General features: G+C 41.7%; 3 protein-coding genes across 3 annotated transcripts; all 3 read right to left on the bottom strand.

Moving 5' to 3' along the window:
• Positions 1 to 105: 105 nt before the first annotated feature.
• ifi35 (interferon-induced protein 35) lies at positions 106 to 7,062 on the bottom strand. Its single transcript, XM_071907603.2, has 10 exons — positions 7,008 to 7,062; positions 6,645 to 6,674; positions 5,854 to 5,934; positions 4,818 to 4,976; positions 3,717 to 3,833; positions 3,460 to 3,604; positions 2,704 to 2,813; positions 2,422 to 2,605; positions 1,893 to 2,002; positions 106 to 850 (listed from the first exon to the last, which is right to left on the bottom strand). Exons 2-10 carry the CDS (start codon positions 6,657 to 6,659, stop codon positions 638 to 640), a joined length of 1,134 nt encoding a protein of 377 aa, XP_071763704.2. The 5' UTR covers positions 6,660 to 6,674; positions 7,008 to 7,062; the 3' UTR covers positions 106 to 637.
• Positions 7,063 to 8,082: 1,020 nt separating this feature from the next.
• rpl27 (ribosomal protein L27) lies at positions 8,083 to 11,531 on the bottom strand. The gene is made up of 5 exons (XM_071907598.2): positions 11,458 to 11,531; positions 10,814 to 10,896; positions 10,311 to 10,480; positions 8,804 to 8,914; positions 8,083 to 8,173 (listed from the first exon to the last, which is right to left on the bottom strand). The coding sequence occupies exons 2-5, from the start codon at positions 10,892 to 10,894 to the stop codon at positions 8,125 to 8,127; spliced, it is 411 nt and encodes a 136-aa protein (XP_071763699.1). The 5' UTR covers positions 10,895 to 10,896; positions 11,458 to 11,531; the 3' UTR covers positions 8,083 to 8,124.
• Positions 11,532 to 11,735: 204 nt separating this feature from the next.
• On the bottom strand, positions 11,736 to 19,261 carry rundc1 (RUN domain containing 1). Its single transcript, XM_071907601.2, has 5 exons — positions 18,284 to 19,261; positions 16,629 to 16,787; positions 15,569 to 15,767; positions 15,369 to 15,461; positions 11,736 to 15,087 (listed from the first exon to the last, which is right to left on the bottom strand). The coding sequence occupies exons 1-5, from the start codon at positions 18,674 to 18,676 to the stop codon at positions 14,225 to 14,227; spliced, it is 1,707 nt and encodes a 568-aa protein (XP_071763702.2). The 5' UTR covers positions 18,677 to 19,261; the 3' UTR covers positions 11,736 to 14,224.
• Between the last annotated feature and the right edge of the window lie 654 nt (positions 19,262 to 19,915).

A 19,915-nucleotide genomic window follows, 5' to 3' on the forward strand; every position in this document is an offset into this window, starting at 1 on the left:
TTGTCATTTCTTGTCCAAAGTCATGACTGTAGAGCTATGGAGCGTGACTGCTGACTTTTTAAGGATTCACATACTTACTGAATGAATAGATCAGTTATTAATATGCAGAATATAGAGGTTAGAAATTTATTGTATCACCTTCATTACACTGTAAATATGTATCAGTGCCATTGGTTTTTAGAGCGCTGAACAGAAAACACTCAGGTGACACTCAGGCTACTTTCTACGTCGATAAATTGCTTTTTAAAATTTTCTGTATTAACGTCACCATTAGTTGCAGGCATCAGCTGTCCTATTCCGGAAAAGATGAACAGCAATTTGACAAATCAAAAACCAACATTATCCAAAAATCTGTAATTCCAGAATGAACATACAGAAATTCTCACATTTGTGCTGAATTACTAAAAAGAAAATTGGATTCTTGCCATTAACTAAATGGTTAAATAAAATGACCGAAGGCACCGACTTCCATCATAAAAGTCTCAACAAATGTCACCGAAAGAGTATAAGAGATAACTATAACTATTAATGTGACTAATATAAGTATTAGCTGGGCAGTTCTGGCAGACCATCAGACCCGGATCCTGAGGGGCTTTTTGAGCAGCATGGGAGAAGGCCTGGTTGAGGAGAGGCGGGTCTACAGCGCCCCCTCTCTGTGGCTGGGACAGTCCTCCTGGAACAGGGCCGAGGCCTGCTGGCCCAGCGGGTTGTACAGGAAGGCGTCCACCTCCCCTCCGCCGCTGCTGCTCTTCTGGAAGTGGATCTCCAGCAGGTCCTGCAGGCTGTCCTGCTCCATGATGGAGGGGATCCCCGTCAGCAGCACAGTGCGAGGACACACCACCTGCTCCGTCTGCCGGGGAACACACACACACACACACACACTGACATTCTCACATTTGTGCTCTTGTACTCTTGCCATTAACTAAATTATAATAATGGTTAAATAAAATGACTGCAGGCACTGACTTCCAACACAAAAGTATCCCCAAATGTTTTGCACCCATCTTTTTTTTACTTTATGCAAATAAACATACATGTATTACATACATACAAAGCAATACACATATAAATGGACACACACAAATAGACACAAAATATACACATATGTGTGGAAGAGGATTAAGGCCGTGTGAAAAATTTGAGTTCTGAGATTAATAAAGTCAGAATTCTGATAATAAAGTCAGAATTTAGAGTTTAAAGTCAAAATTCTGAGATTATTCTCAGAATTTAAACTCAGAACTCAGAACTGACTTTAAATTCAGAATTCTGACTTTATTCTCAGAATTCTGAGATTAATCTCAGAACTCAAATTGTTCACATGTGGCCCTAATCCTCTTCCGTACATTATGCCTACAAACCTACAACTGAACATGTGCAGAAAGAAAAAGGAGAAAATAATAAATAATTAAATTCATCAAATCATCAATAATAACAATGAATCAGAGGTAACAATAAAAAATATTGGGGGAGATTAAATGCAAAGAAATAGATGACAAAGTAGCCAAAAAAGTAGACGGGGTACACAACATGGGGGGTGATCAGGTGGCAGAGAGCTTCAGGTGGGTAACAGATACAGGCGTTGTGGTTTGTTCTATGCTGATGTATTGTATGTATTGTATTTATGTCAGTGTGGTTTTGCACCTGTCTTAAAGGAAAAATCCACCTTAAAACACTTGAACTCTGCTAAATAAACAAGAGGCACTTCAACTGCCTTCAGTAGAAGTAGGCGAGGCAGGTTGAGGGAAAATGGATTCACCAAAAAAGTAAATTACAACACTTTATTACAAAATAACTCCTGGAACGCATTGAACACGACAGATTGTTGATATTTAACAGTGTAAGAAGATCTGAGGGAGTTTCTCTTTACTCCCACCTCCTGACATAAAGCTTACCTTTAAGTCTGTGATCTTTCCATTCAGGAAAGGCGTCACCTTCACTCTGTGCTTCTTTCCTTTCTCTAATTTCACATCATGGTACTGCGTCTCTGTCAAGCCTTTGGCAACTGTTGGTGGAAAGAATAGCATCAGCTGGGATTTAGAGCAAAAACAAACATAAATATACAAGAATCTCGTTTTTCTGAACTGCAGTGCCGACGGACACACTGGACGTCCATAAAAAGAAATGTTGCACCGCAAAAATAAAAAAAACTATTGCTTGTGCGCAATTGTTGGAATTTCCTTTTGGATGCATCCAACTACAAGCACTTAATCTGCAGGAACAAATGTACAAAGTATTCCAAAATACGTGCATGCATGTTTCATCTTTTGGGTAAACTTTGTCCTACACACTCCCTGACTCACTCATGTGTTTGAACAATTCACACCTCCAAAATCACCTCCATTTCCCCCACGAATGAGCTCCCGCTGCCGCTTTATTTCAGCTCTATATGGATAATGATTACTCAGGTCAGAGCTCGCTCACCGTCTGTCCGGACAAAAGTGAGGACCACGGTGCCGGAGTCGTGCAGCAGGTCGCACTCCTGCACCTCCCCGCCCCCGTGAGGCGTCTTGGAGAAGTGGATCTCCAGCTTGTTCAGCAGAGTCTCGCTGTCCATCGTGGGCAGGTTGGAGATTAAGATCCGCTGAGGACAAACCTGGGTGTCTATCTGCGAGACGAGTAGAGACGAAACACACACAGAAGTCACTCACAGGAGGTAAAGACCGGTCGGACCGAGGGAGGCTGCTTTGTGTTTCTTTGCTGTACCTCGACCTGGCTGGGGATCATCAGCTGAACCGGCTTGGCCTCCACAGTGATGCAGAACTCTCCTCCCAGGTTCACCTCGTGCTTCATCAGGCTCAGGATCTTCCTGGCCACTGAGGACAGAGCGATTCAGAGTTATTCAGGTCTTCAAAGTCCCAGCGAAACCGCATTTTGAGAGCATCCTGCTTCCTTTAATGTGATGTATCAGTCATCGTGTCAGCTAGGGAGAGAAAAGCAGTTTTATTTGATGCGAGGGGCGGAGGGGCGGGACTGTGCAAAAATCTGTGATGGTTTTATTGGTTGGAATTTTTTATCTACGCCTCCTGGTACACGATGATGTCACCGCTGAAGATTTTCTGTTTTCCAGGAAGTAAAAGTAGTGAGATTTTGATATAAAAATACAAGAAAATATATATTTTTTGGCACAAATTGTCAAACAGGTGAATGATATGATAGTTAGAATGAGTTAAAAGGCAAAAAAAAAAAAGTAATTTTTCATTTCAGCATGACTTTAAAATAATAAACATAACCAGTCTAACATACTAAAACACTGTCACTTGTCCTGAAGATACATAAACACATAGATACTTATATAAATACTTCTAATAAGAATGGAAGTATTTGGCTGCCATCCCTATTAGCTCCTATTCAAATTCTGGAAAGTTCACTTTTAACTCCCATCTCTGATTTCCAGCTGTGGAATGAAATGTGAAATATGTGGGAACAAGTGAAACCTCACATCCACATCCACAGCCTCACCTATTTCTTCCTCAAAGGTGATGAGCGCGGTTCCCCCCTCCATGGGATAAACGATACGCAGAGTCATGTCAAACAGCTGCATGTCGGGCACGCCGGCCGTCAGCCCCTTGAACACGACCCGCTTCTCCGGCACGGCGGCGGACACCTGCGGAATGGAAGCGTACAGGTTTACCGGACGAGCTGCGAACCGCCACAGATACCGGGTGTGTGTGTGTGAGTGTGTGTGTGTGTGTGTGTGTGTGTGGCGGGAGACGTACGCTAGTCTGCTTTTTGAGGTCGTCGTTGTCGGCCTCCATCTCCCTCATGGCTGCTTCTGCCCTCTGGATCTCCCGCCTCAGCTGGTCCTCCTGCTGCTTCAGGTGGACCAGCTTCTCCTACAGTGGGAGGAAAAACACCAAGGGAAGACCGATATTAAAAACCAGATCTGGTGCAGTCAGTGTCGTCCACCTCTGATCTGATGGATATGATGCTGTTTGATTACATATTTATTGTAGAATTGATCAATATTACACTGGTTGTCTAGAGGAAGGCCTTAGCCTGAACCGATTCTAATGAGGAAAATCTTTGTGATCAGTTTTCACGCATTTTTTTCAGATTCCACACCCAGTTTTACTATTATCATCCTGGGTTTCAATGGAGAGTTTTAGCGTCCCATGATGGTCTAAATGCTGTTTCAGAGGTTTTTCCACCCTGAGAGAGTAAAATTCTGGGAGAAACACTGAGTAGATGTAATTTTTTGGATTAAAGATACTGAATGTCAGCACAAAATATCGGCTACTGGCAGCTTCGATCCAAAAACGGTATCAGTATCGGACTTCAGAACCCATATCAGTCGAATCCAACATGGCGGTGCAGTGAGCCTCACCTGATCCGTTGTATTCAAATCTAATATTCTGTCCACATTTACTAGGGATGGGACGATATATATCGAAATTCAATATATCGCAATACAAAAAAGTGACACTACGTATCGTGGGGCAGAAAAATGAATCGTGATATTAGCTCCATTTTATTCTGCTGTAGTAATCACAGATGAGACGCTTGACCATCACAATTTCACAAGCTCTCCATCCAAATTATATTATTTTCACTCTGTAACGACATTTTTAAATTGTTGTTTACATTCTATCAAGACAACGTCATCGCTAGAAAGATTTGTCTCAGAAATAAACATAATTCTGCACAGTCAGACTTTGTTGTCACTGAACTTTTATCGTATCGAATCGTGAACCCCATGTTGCGTATTGACTTTGTATCGTGACATAAGCATGTCGTCCCATCCCTAACATTTACAGGCTCTGATTAGCGGCTACAATGACTAGAACCAAACAGTTACGAGTCTGTTGTGTCAGTCGTACCTTTTCAGACTGGACATTCTCGGCGTAGGTGCGCCGGTCTTCCTCCAGAGACTTGTGCAGCCGGTCTGAGCGCTGTTTGAACTGCTGAGCCAGGTCCCGCTGCTCGTCCCTGGACTGAACCAGATCCTGCTGCTCCCTCAGCAGCTGGTCGTGCTGGATCTGTGGAGACACGCGTTTTTTATTCCTCCTGAAATCTGCATTTATCATTGTTCTCCAGTTTCTGGAATGAAAGGTGTCTGTTCTGCAGCTGAGCCTGACCTCTGACCTCCCTGTGTGTGTGTGTCTGTGTGTGTGTGTGTGTGTGTGTGTGTGTCTCTGTGTGTGTGTGTGTGTGTCTGTGTGTGTGTTTGTTATCATCTTTGGCGTCGGGTAAATAGATTAAATAGTATTAAATAGTAAATGGTTTTCCCATTCAGTATCTTTCAAAAATGTGCACAAAACTGCACATTCTGCACATAAGCGATCTACATCTTTAAAGTTAATAATATTTATAAGGTGTTTAGTTTTTATAACGTTTCTCTACACAACATGACACTTTCTGCACATACCTATGGCCTTGTGTGAACCTGTTAATGTGAATACGATGCACATTTGCACATCATGTAGTTCGCTGTAAATTCACATACTCGCTTCTTCAGTTATATTCTGCAGATATTAATGATATTTTCATACCGGTTCCACTATTTCTTACTGTAGAAATACTGATGTTTTAATATTCCATTACATTATGTTTATACATACTTCTGATTTTGTAATCCATATTTGAGTTGAGTTAGTTATCTATATGCATGTAACAACTGCCAATATATTGAATTAAATTCTCACCTGCATTCATTTAACTAACACCACAAGTATCTACATTCTGTTTTATTGCTTCATTGTTTTTAGTGATTATTTTATTCTACCTGTGCGCTTATATTCTACTGTTTTGTTTGTTTAGTTTTTTTCTTTTTTCCCTTTTTGCTGCTGTGACGACCTAATTTCCCCATGTGGACCATTAAAGTTTCATCTTATTTTATGTTAAAAGTTAACATACCTGGCAGCCCATGATCAGCTTTTTGACTCCCTCCAGGTTCTCCTCACACGGCGGTTTAACTTCCGTCACAAGAGAAAAATCCTGAAAGAGATGCACAAACATTTTATCACTTAATTGCCTCTCTAACAGGAAAGTGGTGGAGGTTAAACACACCTGAGCTCCGCCTACCCACACTTTTATTTGTCTGTTTACCTGCTTTCCAACTAACATCAACCTGTATGATCTAAACTCATAGTATACAATGTAATAATTACAAGGCTGTAAGTTAAATAACAATAAGGCATTTTTAAGATGATGTGTTGATCATCAACTGTAGTTCATAACCTTATGAAAAAGAAGAATTCTTAAATACATTTTAGAAGGATATTATAAGAATATCAAAGCAAAACTATGAATTATATCTATAATATCCTACAGGAATATTATAATGATGCCATAGGAGATTAAAAAAAAAACAAACAAACCATAAGATAAAGTCACTATAAACTCACTATAGAGTATCACAGACACACTATAAGACCGTATAGCAATATTATAGAGATGCCATAGCAGATTAAAATACCATAAAGTAAGATACTCACTGTACTATACTCACTATAGTCACTATAAACTCACTATTGAGTATCACAGACACAGACCAGAAAGGAATATTATAGGAATACTTTAGACGTTTTTCATCGAGGTAGTTTGGACCATATCTTTATTTACCACCACAACAACACTGGATATAAAAAAAGAAAACAAAACAACACCGGATATGAAGAAGAAAACAACTGTCATGTCCGTCTCACCTCATCTGACGACATGGCTGACACTGCAATCTGGAAAAGTTGACAAAAGCGTTGTAGCTATTTAATCTGTTTCTCTCAATCAATATTACAAAACATGCTGATGCAGATGGGACAACAAAGATTGGGTGTCAGACAGGAAAAAACACACAGTACAGCTGATTCAGTAATTATAGATCTAGGCCCTGCTTTGAAATCAACAGCCCAGTTTCAACCAGTCTTATTTTACTCAGATAAGTCTCATCACTCCCCAGTACTTCTTAGAATTAAAACCCTAGAAGCTACACCACTGATATTATATAAAAGGGTTTGATTATTATGATTATTATCAGTTTTATGAATAAAAACAGTGAGGTATGAACTTACCTCCTGTCGACGGTCTGTGCGCTGTAATCACATTCTCTTTCAGTTTCTTTTTCTCGAATATGAACCTGCAGGAGGTCTGAGTTTTCTCCAGCAGGGGGGTGTCAAACCGGGTTTAATGCTGCCTTCAGGTACCGTCGGAAATATGGCATCTATGATTTTGGGCACACGTGGACGACCCAACAAAGTGGTAAACACGACTAGGGAAAAGGGTACTTTGGCTCTTTGCTGCTTGGTTTCTAAACTAAAACAGCCAACAAAAACACTACTTGTGGTACAATGTCCATTTTGTCATATTACCAGCGACCAAAATCAACAAGACGGATTTCCCATCTCTTAAATTACAAACATTTCCATTCTAAAGCGCAAATTATGATTCAAGTTTTGATACAAAGCTTTGCCATTCCAACATTTTTACTTTTTTTTTTAGTTACCTTTTACAGAAACAAGCAGATTATTCTGGTATTGTCAGCCTTTAAATGTTGCTGATTGATATCACCACCCCTGCACTGTTCATGTCCAGACACCAACATTTAATGAAAAGCATTAAAAAAAAAAAAATCAGTTGGGGCCTCCTGGATATATGTGGTTTTGTCAAAGGGCTGGTAATGTTACATTCATTATTTAATGTCAGATTACATTACAAATCATAAGTTCTAACCAAAGATTTCTCCAAAACTGTTTACCTTGTTACTTTTGTCTCAAATCTTCAGCATTTGAAGTTCAAGGGCTCCACAACCGGGATTATCCATTATTTCTTCCCTTGAAAAACACTGAACTAGTCTTTCCCCAATGGTGAGTTCTCACAATAACTGATTATGGTTGATTGAACTTGGTTAGAAATTTTGTAATCAGGTCACTAATCCTACTGCATGTCCTCCATTATTCCCAGATGCATCAGCTTTTCCAGACTGGGGAAACTGTCAGTGGGTTGTAACAGTACAGCTCACTACGCAAAAATCATTAAGGACATTAACAAGTGAACTGCCAATACAATAAACTCATTTTTATTCACATAAACCTTTTCTTCAAACCAAATTCAACACATGGCAAAACGTCAATAAAAAGACAGCAGTCATTTGATCCATTTTTTAAACATTTATTTGTGAAACCAAGGAGTCTAGAATCTGAGCTTCTGGAAGAACCATTTGTTCTTGCCTGTCTTGTACCTGCGGACAGAAGAAACAAGATCTCAGAACATTTGACACAAACACTTTCACAGAACTGATGACTGAAATACTCCTGGACGGTGAAATCTGCTACAATTGTGATAATACAAGTTGGTGCTTTAATGGAAACCTGCTAAGCTTTTATTTTGAGCACACAGCGAGTTCATAAACAACCATATATTGACTGCTGAAGCAATTCGTAGGCTGTTCAGTCTCATTATTGATAGTCAACAGGCACTCTCCAAAAATAACAAGCATGAATGACAAAATCAAGGTTCACACTACAAGAGTTTCTATGCGTTACAAGTATTTTTTCCAGAGAATTTCTAAATTAAAGCAAGTCACAACTAAAAATGTCTAGGGAAGACAATATTCTTGGCTGACATTTGTATTCATAAAGGGACACTTTACTTAGAAGTGAAATGTCAACTTTTGAATGACCTTTCAATGTCCAATAAGGATATGCACACGCACACATTTGGTATGCCTTAAACAGTGAACTGGTCATTTCAGATGTCCTTTCAAACTATTTGACCATGAGGCTTAACGGGTGAAGTTGATTCCTTTAACACAATCTCAATCTATGACACAGATCTTTCAGCAGAACAACTAGTATGACTGGAGACTCACCTCTCCTCAAACTTGATCTTGGCCTCCCGCCTGGCTTTGCGCTTCAGAGCAGGATCCCTGAAGACGTCCTTGTTGACAACGGTTTTGTCCAGAGGAATGTCCACAGAGTATCTGGGTGAAAAGACAAAGAGCAAGGTTGGTAACGACACTACAGTTTAAAAAGGACTTTTAACACCTTTATTTATCCAGTGCCTCGCTTAAGGGCACTTTGGTGGCATTTGAGGAAGCTGAGCTTTACTTTATCACTTTCCCCACATTCTCTCAGCTGAACCAGGATTACCAATTGTGGGAATCTGATCAACAAGCCTGCTTCTAAAACCTTAAAAGTGTATTGTCCCCTTTAAACACTTCGGTGACTATTGGCGATTCACAATCTGCTACATAAAGAGAAACTGAACTGAGCAGCCTTATGTAATGTAGTCTGTCATAAATTAAACAATGACATCTGAGTAGAAATTAATGTTGATAGATTTTGGAGAGGGTTACATCGCCTATTGACTTAAATATGTCACCTGTTGATTTGTGCCAAAAACGCCATTCCTCTATCAGTTACAGAAGAAGCTTGAACATCACATCCACTGGCCCAGGAAAATTCACCAAATTTACATTTTCACAGCAAGCTTGTCATCTAATTTGCTTGATCAACAAATCACATTACTTCAGCGACCTGTAATAACACATCCATCAAATGTGACGTTAAAATTGAAGTCATGTCCCACGTCTAGACTACACCACCAAGAGCACTGAGCGCTGACACCCAGCTGGTAGTTTGCTATACATTACTCCCTCAGTTCAGTCTTAATATTCACTACAGGCTCCCAAAGCCAGATAAAGAGAAGTTCATCCTGCAACCCAAATCTGTAATGTCACATAAATGTAAATACACACAGAAGAAATTTTGCAGAATAGGTTTGATTGCATTACTATAATATAAACCTCATTTGAATGTTCAAACCTTAATCTATCATCTGCTGGAACAGCTCCAGGTAAGACAGGTATAACTACACATGCGAGTTACGGTTTCTGCTTCATAGGTCCGAAAGAACTAGTGATACTCTCCCAGCCCGTTTACTTGAACTGTTGATTCAAATGTTTATCAAGACAATGTCGCTATATTTCTTTTCTTACTATTCTAACAGTAATGCTAACATCACTGGGGGTCATTTGAACAAATGTACACCATAGGAACCACTGAAGCAACAGAAATACCAAGGAGGAAGAATGACTGCAGTTTATAAATAAAGGAAATGACATCAGTCAGTCTGTAGCCTATACACTGAAATCAACACTATAAATTCTAGACTGCATGAAAACCAGAATATTAAATGGGACATTTCTGGCTGCACAACAGCACAGAAGTACGTTGTGTCTGTTAACTCACCGATCGCTACTGAATCGATCATGTAAGCTAAGATGAAACAGCACAAGGACAAAACAATGGTAGTGCTGACTGTGCTCAAACTGCTGACCAATCAAGCCACTTTAGACCTGAACACTTGGCACTGACCTGGTGGGCATGAGGTGATTGTAGTTGTACACCTTCACAAAGGCCTTGATCTTAGACCTCTTGGCAATCTTCTTCTTGCCCATGGTTGTGGTCACCTTACGGGGGTAGCGGTCGATGCCTGAGACCAGAGCGTGGCTGTAGGGGCGGTCGGCGGTGCCATCGTCAATGTTCTGCAAAGAGAGACACAACAGAGACGATATGTATAAGAGACCATAGACCATCTATATCAGAGTCACTGGAAAGTAGTCATGCTGCTGCACTGAATCCTTGACGTTTCAATTTGATCAACAAAGTTAATGTACTTGTTAAGGTGTTCAGATGTCAGAACATTGTACATAACAGTAATTACATATCAGTGGATTATTAGTCCCTCATGCAAACAGTCAACGAGGACAAAGACAATCGATTCTCTGTAAGTTAGTAATGTGTGTCATTCGAGCACAGACATCCATCATTTTGTATCTTATACAGTTAGATATCCTCCATCTACAACAATGCTTTACCTTGACGATAACGGCTTTGCGCCCAGCGTAGCGTCCAGCAAGGACCATCACCACCTTCCCAGGTTTCATGAACTTGCCCATTTCTGGCAGGAAGAAAACGCAGTTAAGTAATGTGTAACCTTAAAACATTTAGCCGTAAGAAGCACTGATATTGACCGGACAAAGTAAACGTGAACATGTGAGAAACTATCTTCAGGTTTTGTTTGCTGTCATAGTCTGCCAGACTTGCCAGCTAAGCTAGCGTTAGCCTAGCATTTGAGAATGGCGTTCAGTTTCAATGGATAAAACTGGCCTCAAGCTTACTTTTAACACACGCCAAGGGAGCTGCTACACAAAGTATTCATTAGAAATGAAATTAAATCTCTTACTACACAAGCTATACATAACAACATAGCATTAAAGCGCCTATTCTATCGGACACAGCGCGTCCACATCAAGGAAGCTGCCATGTTGGAACAAACGCCACAGAGACGAAGCCCTCCAATATTGTTCATTTTTACCCACTGTAAACATAAAATACATGGAAATAACGGACACATCTGAGAATTATGGTTGTTTGTCGGAGATGTGGTAGAATAAAAACTATATAAATGGTTGGATTTGGACCGATGATTGAAGATTGTTCCAAGGGAAATTTCACTCACTGGTGCTGTTCTACGGCCACCGCTAGCAGGAAAGGAAGTTGAAAAGGTTTCTGTGACCTTTCACACCGCTCCAATAGACGTCACTTCCGGGTTTTATGTTCTGCGCTAGCTTCTGGCTTTTTATTGTTTCTCGATGGTTTTTATTACAAATAATAATCATTTGGCCACAAAAACTGTTCTTCAACCGATTTTTATAAAAATGTTTTTAAAATACTGAAATGACGGAGACTCGCATCATCTTTTTTTACGGTCTATGGGTCGTACAACATTCATTTAATGTTTAATTTAATAATTTAATGTTTAATTTGTTTACAGTTATACGGTAGCAACAACGGTATGCACGTCAATGAACTTAACTTGCTTTATTTAAAATTCGGAAAAGAAACAGGACATTTCCAATTTTTTTCCAATAAATTCCCAATATATTTATTTCTGATAAAATAAAAACAACATAAATAATACAATTTAAAGGAGCCTGTGTGTGTCTACTGTCCCCAGATGGAATAACTACAGTACACCAGCTACTTTCAGATAGTGTTCTGAAATGTTCAAATAATTTCAGCATTAAGACTGAGCAAAAAACATGCTGTCCAATAAATAAACGTGTCTTTCCATATTTCACAACAGTGGAACAAAACACAAAGAAAATGTAAAAATAAAGAGTGCATTATTATATTTACTACACACACACAAGCAGAAACATAACATAATTTCTCAATTAACACAGTAACAAAGCATAAACAAGATAAAATGTGTCTCGAACTGTGCTGATACAGCGTCAGTTTTTCATTTCAGGTGATGTATACTGAGGACCAGTGGTGGAAGTAACTCATTACATTTACTCATTTTAGTACTGTCAGTAATTGTACTTTTACTGAAGTACGTTTCTACTGAAGTATTGTACTTCGATACATATTAAATCACCATCACAGAGTACAAATTTTGTGGCTCTCCATAAGCAACAGACTGGTCGTAAACTCAGAGCCATTTGCAGTGAACGGTCAGTCAGCAAAGAAGAGAAGAGTAATCTGGCTTTACTTTGTTGGTGCACTTTTTGTAATTTCAAATTTGTTCCAATTAAAAGATTCGAGTTTGAACTCTCCTCTCGTCTTTTTAGGAGCACAGCTAACAACGTTCTCTTTTCTACAAAAGTAACTCAGTAACTTTTACTGAGTGCATTTTAAATTAGCAATTTTTTGCTTTTACTTAAGTAGATTTTTACACCAGTACTTCTACTTAAGTAAAATATCAGCAGAGTAACAATACTTCTACTTGAGTAGGACATTCTAGTTCTTTCCACCGCTGCTGAGGAAACCTGTTCATTGATCCTTTATCAGCACGTCTACTCTCACAAGTTTGATACATGTGGTCCGAGGAATGATTGGCAGGTCCAGTTCACAGGTAACACTGTAGTCTACATCCCATAACACATGGAAAATAGTGGGGAAACATACAGCAGATATGAGCAAACCTTACTGTATGTGACATAGGTTCAACAAATGTCAGTTTAACAGCATCTATGGTTTGTTGTACATTCAGTATTTCAGGATACACTAGTTGTGACTCGCCGGTCACAGGAAGATAAAAACATTTCACTTGCTCATCCTTGAAAAAAAACGAGGAAAAGAAACTAAACATTTTACATCCTACAATCATATTGGATAATTAAGTACAAAGCAATGACATAATGGAATAAATTCTTATCATACAATATCATTATCATTCAATTTTAACTACATCTGGAATAGGAAAAAAGCAGCAGTTGATACAGGGTCTAAACGTTTTCCACACCCCTGATACACAATGTGCAAGAACTGATAAAAGCTTTAGAGATTCAAGATGGAGTCAAGGGAGAAGCATCACTCGCCAGGGGTTGACAGCTGCATATTTGTAATCCACTTAGGCAACGTTACACTACACTTTTCTTCTTTACATTTTCCCCAATGTACCTTGAACCGTAAGACGGCTCCGTCTCAATTTGACCTGAGTGCATCGTTTAGCTTTACGGTCGACCAATTTGCTACAAATGCGAAGCCTGACTTTCCACAGAAACAAACTCATTCCATAATAGAAGTCGCTGGACCTGTCTCCGTCAACAATGGACCAACACAAGCACCAGAATATGTCACAGGCTCTTGCTTACTGTGTAGAGAACTGCTTCTGTCGGTCGCTGCTGTCAGTCCTAACCCTCTGGACAGTATAGGGAATGTCTAACTGAAGTGATCGTTACAGTACTTAATACTGTAAAAACCAACCTTCTCCCACAACATTTGTTGCATAGGTCAGGGCAACATCATGTACATAGGGGCATGGTACGATAAGCACAGGTCACAAAGGTCAGAAAGGCTTTACTAAAGATGAGGTAATCTCAATCTCTGTTCTAAGGCATGTTAACAGTACAAGTAGCTATGTCATCTAGACCTTTTGGCATCTTAAAATGGTTGGGTTATGCTAAATATGCAGACCATGGAGATACGTGAAGCCGACTCACACAACATACATTAGAATCATCCATGCATGTGCTGCAGACATTAGATACTTGCACTTTGTTTTAGTTGATTGGCTGTTTAAACAACCTTTTTTAAGAGGTGGGGTGAGGGCGGAACAACCAAAGGTGCAATACTTGAAGCTCAAAGTCATGCTTTCAGTCCTGAATGCCAGATGTGAGCAGTATAGGCAATAAAAGACTTCAAGATTCAAGACTTATAATGTTTCTCTGCTCTGTCCTGTTGACGGATGCATGATTTGCTGCCTCTTTGGTCCGTTCTCAGAAAGCATCTTTGATGTTCTTGAGCTGTCTAACAGCCAGGTCCACTGGGAGGTTGAATTTGAGGTGGCTGATGCGGCCCAGGATGCGCAGCGCTCCTTCAAAGCCGGTCTGGGCCATGTAGCTCCAGGGCTGGTAGTGCGGGTGAATCAGAGTCCCCGACTTACACAGCAGGTTGAGCCAGGACACCAGCCGCTGCTCGTTCAGCGCCATGCACACCAGCGCCTTGAACTCCGAGTCCGCTCCTCGCTTGTAGCGCCCGTGCTCCTTCAGCACGGTGTGAATGGCCCACAGCAGCGACTGTTTGGGAGTGATGGTCACCGGGCCGCCCCCCACAGGCAGGCTGAAGGACTGTGACAGCTGGCGGGCCGGAGACTCCACAAAGGCCTTCCCGTTTTTGGAGTGGTAGTACTTGACAAAGAGCTCCCAGGGGTGCATGGTCTGTGGGCTTTGTCTGTAAGGCAGCAGGCAGGAGATGGGTGCCAGCACCAGGCTCATGGCCTGAGAGGGGGAGAAGAGGCCGTGGGCCAGCAGGTCTCTGAGGGCCATGGCCAGCCCCCTCCTCACGGACGTCGTCAGCTCGTCTCGGGGCCCCAGGGCCGCGTTACTGGTGTAGTTGACGACGTGCTCGAGGGAGGGCTGCCTGCACGACGCCTGCACTCGCACCTTGTCCACAGCTGCCTCCAGGTGCTGCAGCAGCGGCCCGTAGTCCTGGCCGGCCTCCCCCTGGGGCCACATGCTCTGGGGAACGTGACCCGCCGCGCAGCCGAACTGGCTAACGGCAAAGATCTGCAGCACAGCGAGGGCCTTCTGGATCAGCTGCAAGCCCGTCTCTCGCATCTTCTGGGCCTGCTCCGGGTCCACTGAGGTGACGAGAGGACAACCATCAGAATATAGACATTTTCTTATACCGGACAGCCAATTATAACGAACATCAGATAAGATAAGATTGAACTTTATTGATTCTCTGGGGGAAATTCAGGTGCCACAGCAGCAAGTGGCGGAACAATGCTAAGGAAGAACAGGAAAGGTAATAAAAATAATACAGGAAAGGTAATATAATAAATAAATATAAAACCATAAAATAATAGTGCATGAACATCACATGCTTACTGCAGTTACGGCTTGATATAAGCTGACTGACCTTTCTTCTTCACTCCTGGAGCTCTGGCGTTGGTTCCCGCTGCCTGAGGCTGCTGGCTGTGACCATCAGACAGGAGAGGGTTCCCCACCTCATCTGTTGGATATCATTAGACCAGTATGAGACGACAACAGTCAGCAGGCATTGAAATGAAAAAGGAAATTCACAACCGCTTTAACAGTAACTCAAATGCTCCCGCATACCCTGGATGAAGTTGATGAACATCTCCAGGTCCCTGATCTGGGTTTTGAGCTGGTCCACCAGCTGCTCTTTGACCCTGGCTGGGTTGACGATCTGAGCGATGGCAGCGTCTACTCTCTGCCTCAGCTCCTCCGGCGTCAAGTTCCCGATGTCCTCGTTCAGGTTCACATCCAGCTTTTTAATCAGCTCATCGATGATGACCTGAGAAATGAAAGGCAGATAAAGGATAAAGGTTATTGTAGGTTGTTACTGTCACACTGCGAAGCCTCGAGCATTTTTGAGCTGTCAACAAGAACTGAGACGTGTGACTTGTTACGCCTGAAACGGGTAAATAACACCACATTCTGTGCACACTATGAATTTTACCTAAACATACAGACATTTTGTGACAGTTTAACATTTAAGATCAGCCTGTAAATGTTTTTTAAAGAAAGTCGACTATTGTTTGGGTTCCCACTAGGTGATGTCCCCGCTCAATTTTTTTTGTCTCTGATACTGATTTAGGTTATTAAATATTGAGTATCAGCTGATACCGAGTACCGGTCCGATATTGTTGTAGTCAAACTCAGCAGTGACATGCTTTCCACCACCAAGGGGGGCCGGTCATCCACTGCAATAAACTCAATAATCCTTTTCTTTTCGCTTTTTCACTGTCATGGGGTAATGTATCTGTTTTTTTCAGCGCATCCTCTAATGTTTGCTGCTTGGGTGCAGAGCTATTATCTGTAAGAACTCCTTGCACTTCTTCAAATGGTCTTTCTTCAAGTGCCTGATTCAGTTAGTAGTATTGTAACTAGCTCTGCTGCTGCCACCCATCGAAACACTTGCAAACATTACGCTTAGCTGTCTGACTTCTTTTTGTCTCCAGTTTCAAGTAAATCCAGGCTGCAGACATCACTGCTACCCAGCTGCTTTCAAACTGCCGTAAGAGGTGGACGATACTTGTTTACGGCAAATACTTTTTTTACGTCAGTTTGCATTGAATGGATCGGAGGGGGCAAACTAAATAAATAAAATGGATCAGAGGTTGATCAGACAACCCGTAGCATCCCTAGTTCCCACCTTCTGTCTCTCCATCACGACGGACTGGGGCAGGGAGTCGTAGCTGCCCTCCTGGTAGGCGAAGCGCTCCAGGTCGTCCAGCTGGGTCTTCAGCTGGAAAATAAGATCCTTCTGCTTCTCCCTCTGAGCCTCCAGGCGCTCCCTCTTCTCCCTCTCGCTCTGACAGGGCAAACAGAGTCACAGACACAACGGTTTCACTTCTACAGACCGAGTCACCGCAGCCTATATACAGAAACAGAAACAGAAACAGACGCAGCTGCCGCACATGAGCCTACACTGTGACACATACACAGGTGTACGAGCAGAGATCTCTCCAAAAATTACTACAAAATACAATGAGTTTGAACATTTAACAGCGAGTGGCACAATAAAATATCTACTATCTAACATATCAAGCCTGGCAGCACAATATGAAGCTACTTGCCACACACAGACTATTATTTTCCTGTATGTTTTTCCTATATGTAATTATCCCTTTGGTATAATTACCATTTATGATTTGTCTACATGTTTGTTTGCTTGTTTGTTGCACTTATGCTTTGGCAGGATGGGTGGGATTAAGTCTATAAAGCAGTTTATCACCTTTTATCAGACGGATCACAAGTAAATATCACAAGTATCACGACATTTACACAACAATACACAAACTAATAACTTGCAGAGACATCTACTCACCAGGTCGCCCTACAAGTAAAGCATGGGACAAGGAAGAAATAAGATTTAAAAAAAAGGAGCTTAAGTGAAATATTAGTAAACATATCATATGATTACACAACCAGGCGTAGGTCTAATCTCAGTTCAGGCTAAATGGAAAAGAGGCAGGGAGTAAACAATGGCAGGGACAAAGTGGTTTGCTTTAACGTCGCTGTGCACACAGAGGCTGTTATTAAATAGATACTGATCTGCTGGAGGCATGTTCATTGAGCCTGCGCTGTGACTCACCCACTTGTGTCAGTTAGCACCATTTTCCCCCCGGAGATAAGAGATCTCAGGGAACAAAACAGAGGCGAGTGTGACGCAACAAGGCGGTAAACGCTTTAATCAAAAAACCTTGCAGCCACCCAGCTGGATAATTTCATTTCCTGTGAGCGGGGTTTAACGGCTTCACTGTGTGTGTGTGTGTGTGTGTACATTCAGATCTGTTCATGTGAGAGTATACACGAGTATCTGCCTAGTGTGTCCAACTATGAATGTGTGTGTTGCGTGTATGAGTGTTAATTAATGTCTCAGTGGGGATCTTCAGCTGTCAGGCTGATGCTGACTGATGGCCTGGTGACACAGAAGGTGAAGCCACTGCAGCCACGAAGCTTATTCTCTTCCCTAAGGTGGATCATTAGACCTTATTCCCCTGAGTTGACAGGCGGCCTGGCAAAGTCAGTCAGGCGTCTGTGATCACTGAAGGAAGCAGCTATAACTGTAGTGCTAAATCTAGATCAAGCTGTAATGTGGCAGGACACAGCAGAACAGGAATAACTGCATCTTGGTTCCGCCTGGCATTTCAGGGAAATGTTTCTGAGGATGATACTTCACTGTCATTTGAGATGTAAAGATGGATAACCAGAGTGTTTCAGTGGCAAAGTGTGAAGGATCATAGAGGCTTTATTTTATGCTGAGTCTCCCCTCTTCCCCTATCAAATGATCGGCAGCAGACTCACCGAGTTCTCCAGCTGCTGTGCATCCTGCGCCCTGCAGCCCACAACATGCGGGCAGCCCTTGAAGGCGAACTCCTCCAGGTCCGCCAACATCCTCTCCTTCTCCTCGCTCTGGGCGTGCACGATCTGCTTCAGCCTGAACTGCACCTGGGCGAAGTGGGACGTGAGCGCGAGCAGAGAGGAGTTCAGCAAGTCCTGCTCCTCTTCCAGCTTCCTCATCCTGGCAGCCGTGTCTTCCTCGGCCGCGGAGGACGAGCCCCTCTGCCTCGGCTGGGCAGCGCTCCCGCTCCCGCTCTCATCCTCGGGACTGGCGACAGCACCCACGGGTGCCCATCGCTCCCCGGCACCGGCGAAGACACCTTCGCTGTCCGAGGTTGACAATTCCTCTGTAGACATTTTTGAACGACGGTGTTTACGCCAGCTCGTAAATAAACCCGGCCAGTTTATTATAGCACAATTTCACCTGTTTCCAGTACTTATGTTGCGCAGACAATAACAAGGATTATCGCCGATGAAACAGGTGTATCGCCATCTTGGGAAGGATGATTCATACGTCAAAAAGAGAGCTGTATCAAGCTAGCCAGAATACGACCGGAAGTAATGCGCGTCTGTCTTCAAAATAAAAGCGTCACTATTAGAAGATGGGGGGTTCCAGCGCATGTTCGTCGATATGGGTTTTATTTTGAAAGCGTTATTCAGAAGTTATATTTTTTGTTCTGGTTAGCTTGACACTGCTCAAAAAGGGGGAGGCCCCCTAAACAATGCAACGTCAACGTAACAACCTGAAAAACCCTGACGTAAAAGAAGACCCAAACAGTGTGACGTCAACGTAAAAGGTAGGGGTCCAACCCGGAAGCGAGGGGAAGGGGAGTTTGGGTCTTTGGGTTCTCACAATAATATAATACTAACGTTGTTCTCACCATTTCTTGCAATGTTAAGAATCCCATATTCTGCTACCTGTGACTTCGTGTCATCACTTACTAACCAGTAATCCCTTAAAATAACAACAACAATTCATTAATTTACATTAATCCCCCCTTAATTCATGCAAAATCCCCTTAATTAATTAAGGGAGTTATTAATGGAGGAGATTCCATTTAAAACTCATTAAACACCCCCTTAATCTTGACTCCTTACTTTCTAATTTAATGAAAAACTCGGGGAGACAGGAACTTTTCCATTAATTTCCACTTAATAACCCTGTAAACCTGCACAAAAGGCATGAAAAGCCCTTAATTACTAGTGTCTATGAATCAATCCATGAATAAATCCCTTATAAACCCATGATATAACCTTATTTTTTTTAAAGCTATGTTATTTTTAATGGATAATTCATGTTAATGTAATGGAGAATTTAAGCACATTTCAGGGATAAAATTAAGGGGTTTGATTTCGTAGTTTTAGTTTTGTGTGATATGTAGGCTAACATAATACAGGTGTTGTCATTCTGTTTCTGTTGCCAGACAACAACATGGCCATAAAAAGTGTCATTCATGGTTACAAAATACTAGGAACCAGGAACCAGGAAATACCAGGAATTATGTTGCATAGTTGTGAGGAGAAAGACAAGTTGATCATATATTTGTTTATTTTATTTTACCTTGCCTATAGTTTTAATTCATTAATTCATTCATT

The sequence above is a fragment of the Centroberyx gerrardi genome, chromosome 7, assembly GCF_048128805.1.
Source record: "Centroberyx gerrardi isolate f3 chromosome 7, fCenGer3.hap1.cur.20231027, whole genome shotgun sequence".
NCBI lineage: Eukaryota > Metazoa > Chordata > Actinopteri > Beryciformes > Berycidae > Centroberyx > Centroberyx gerrardi.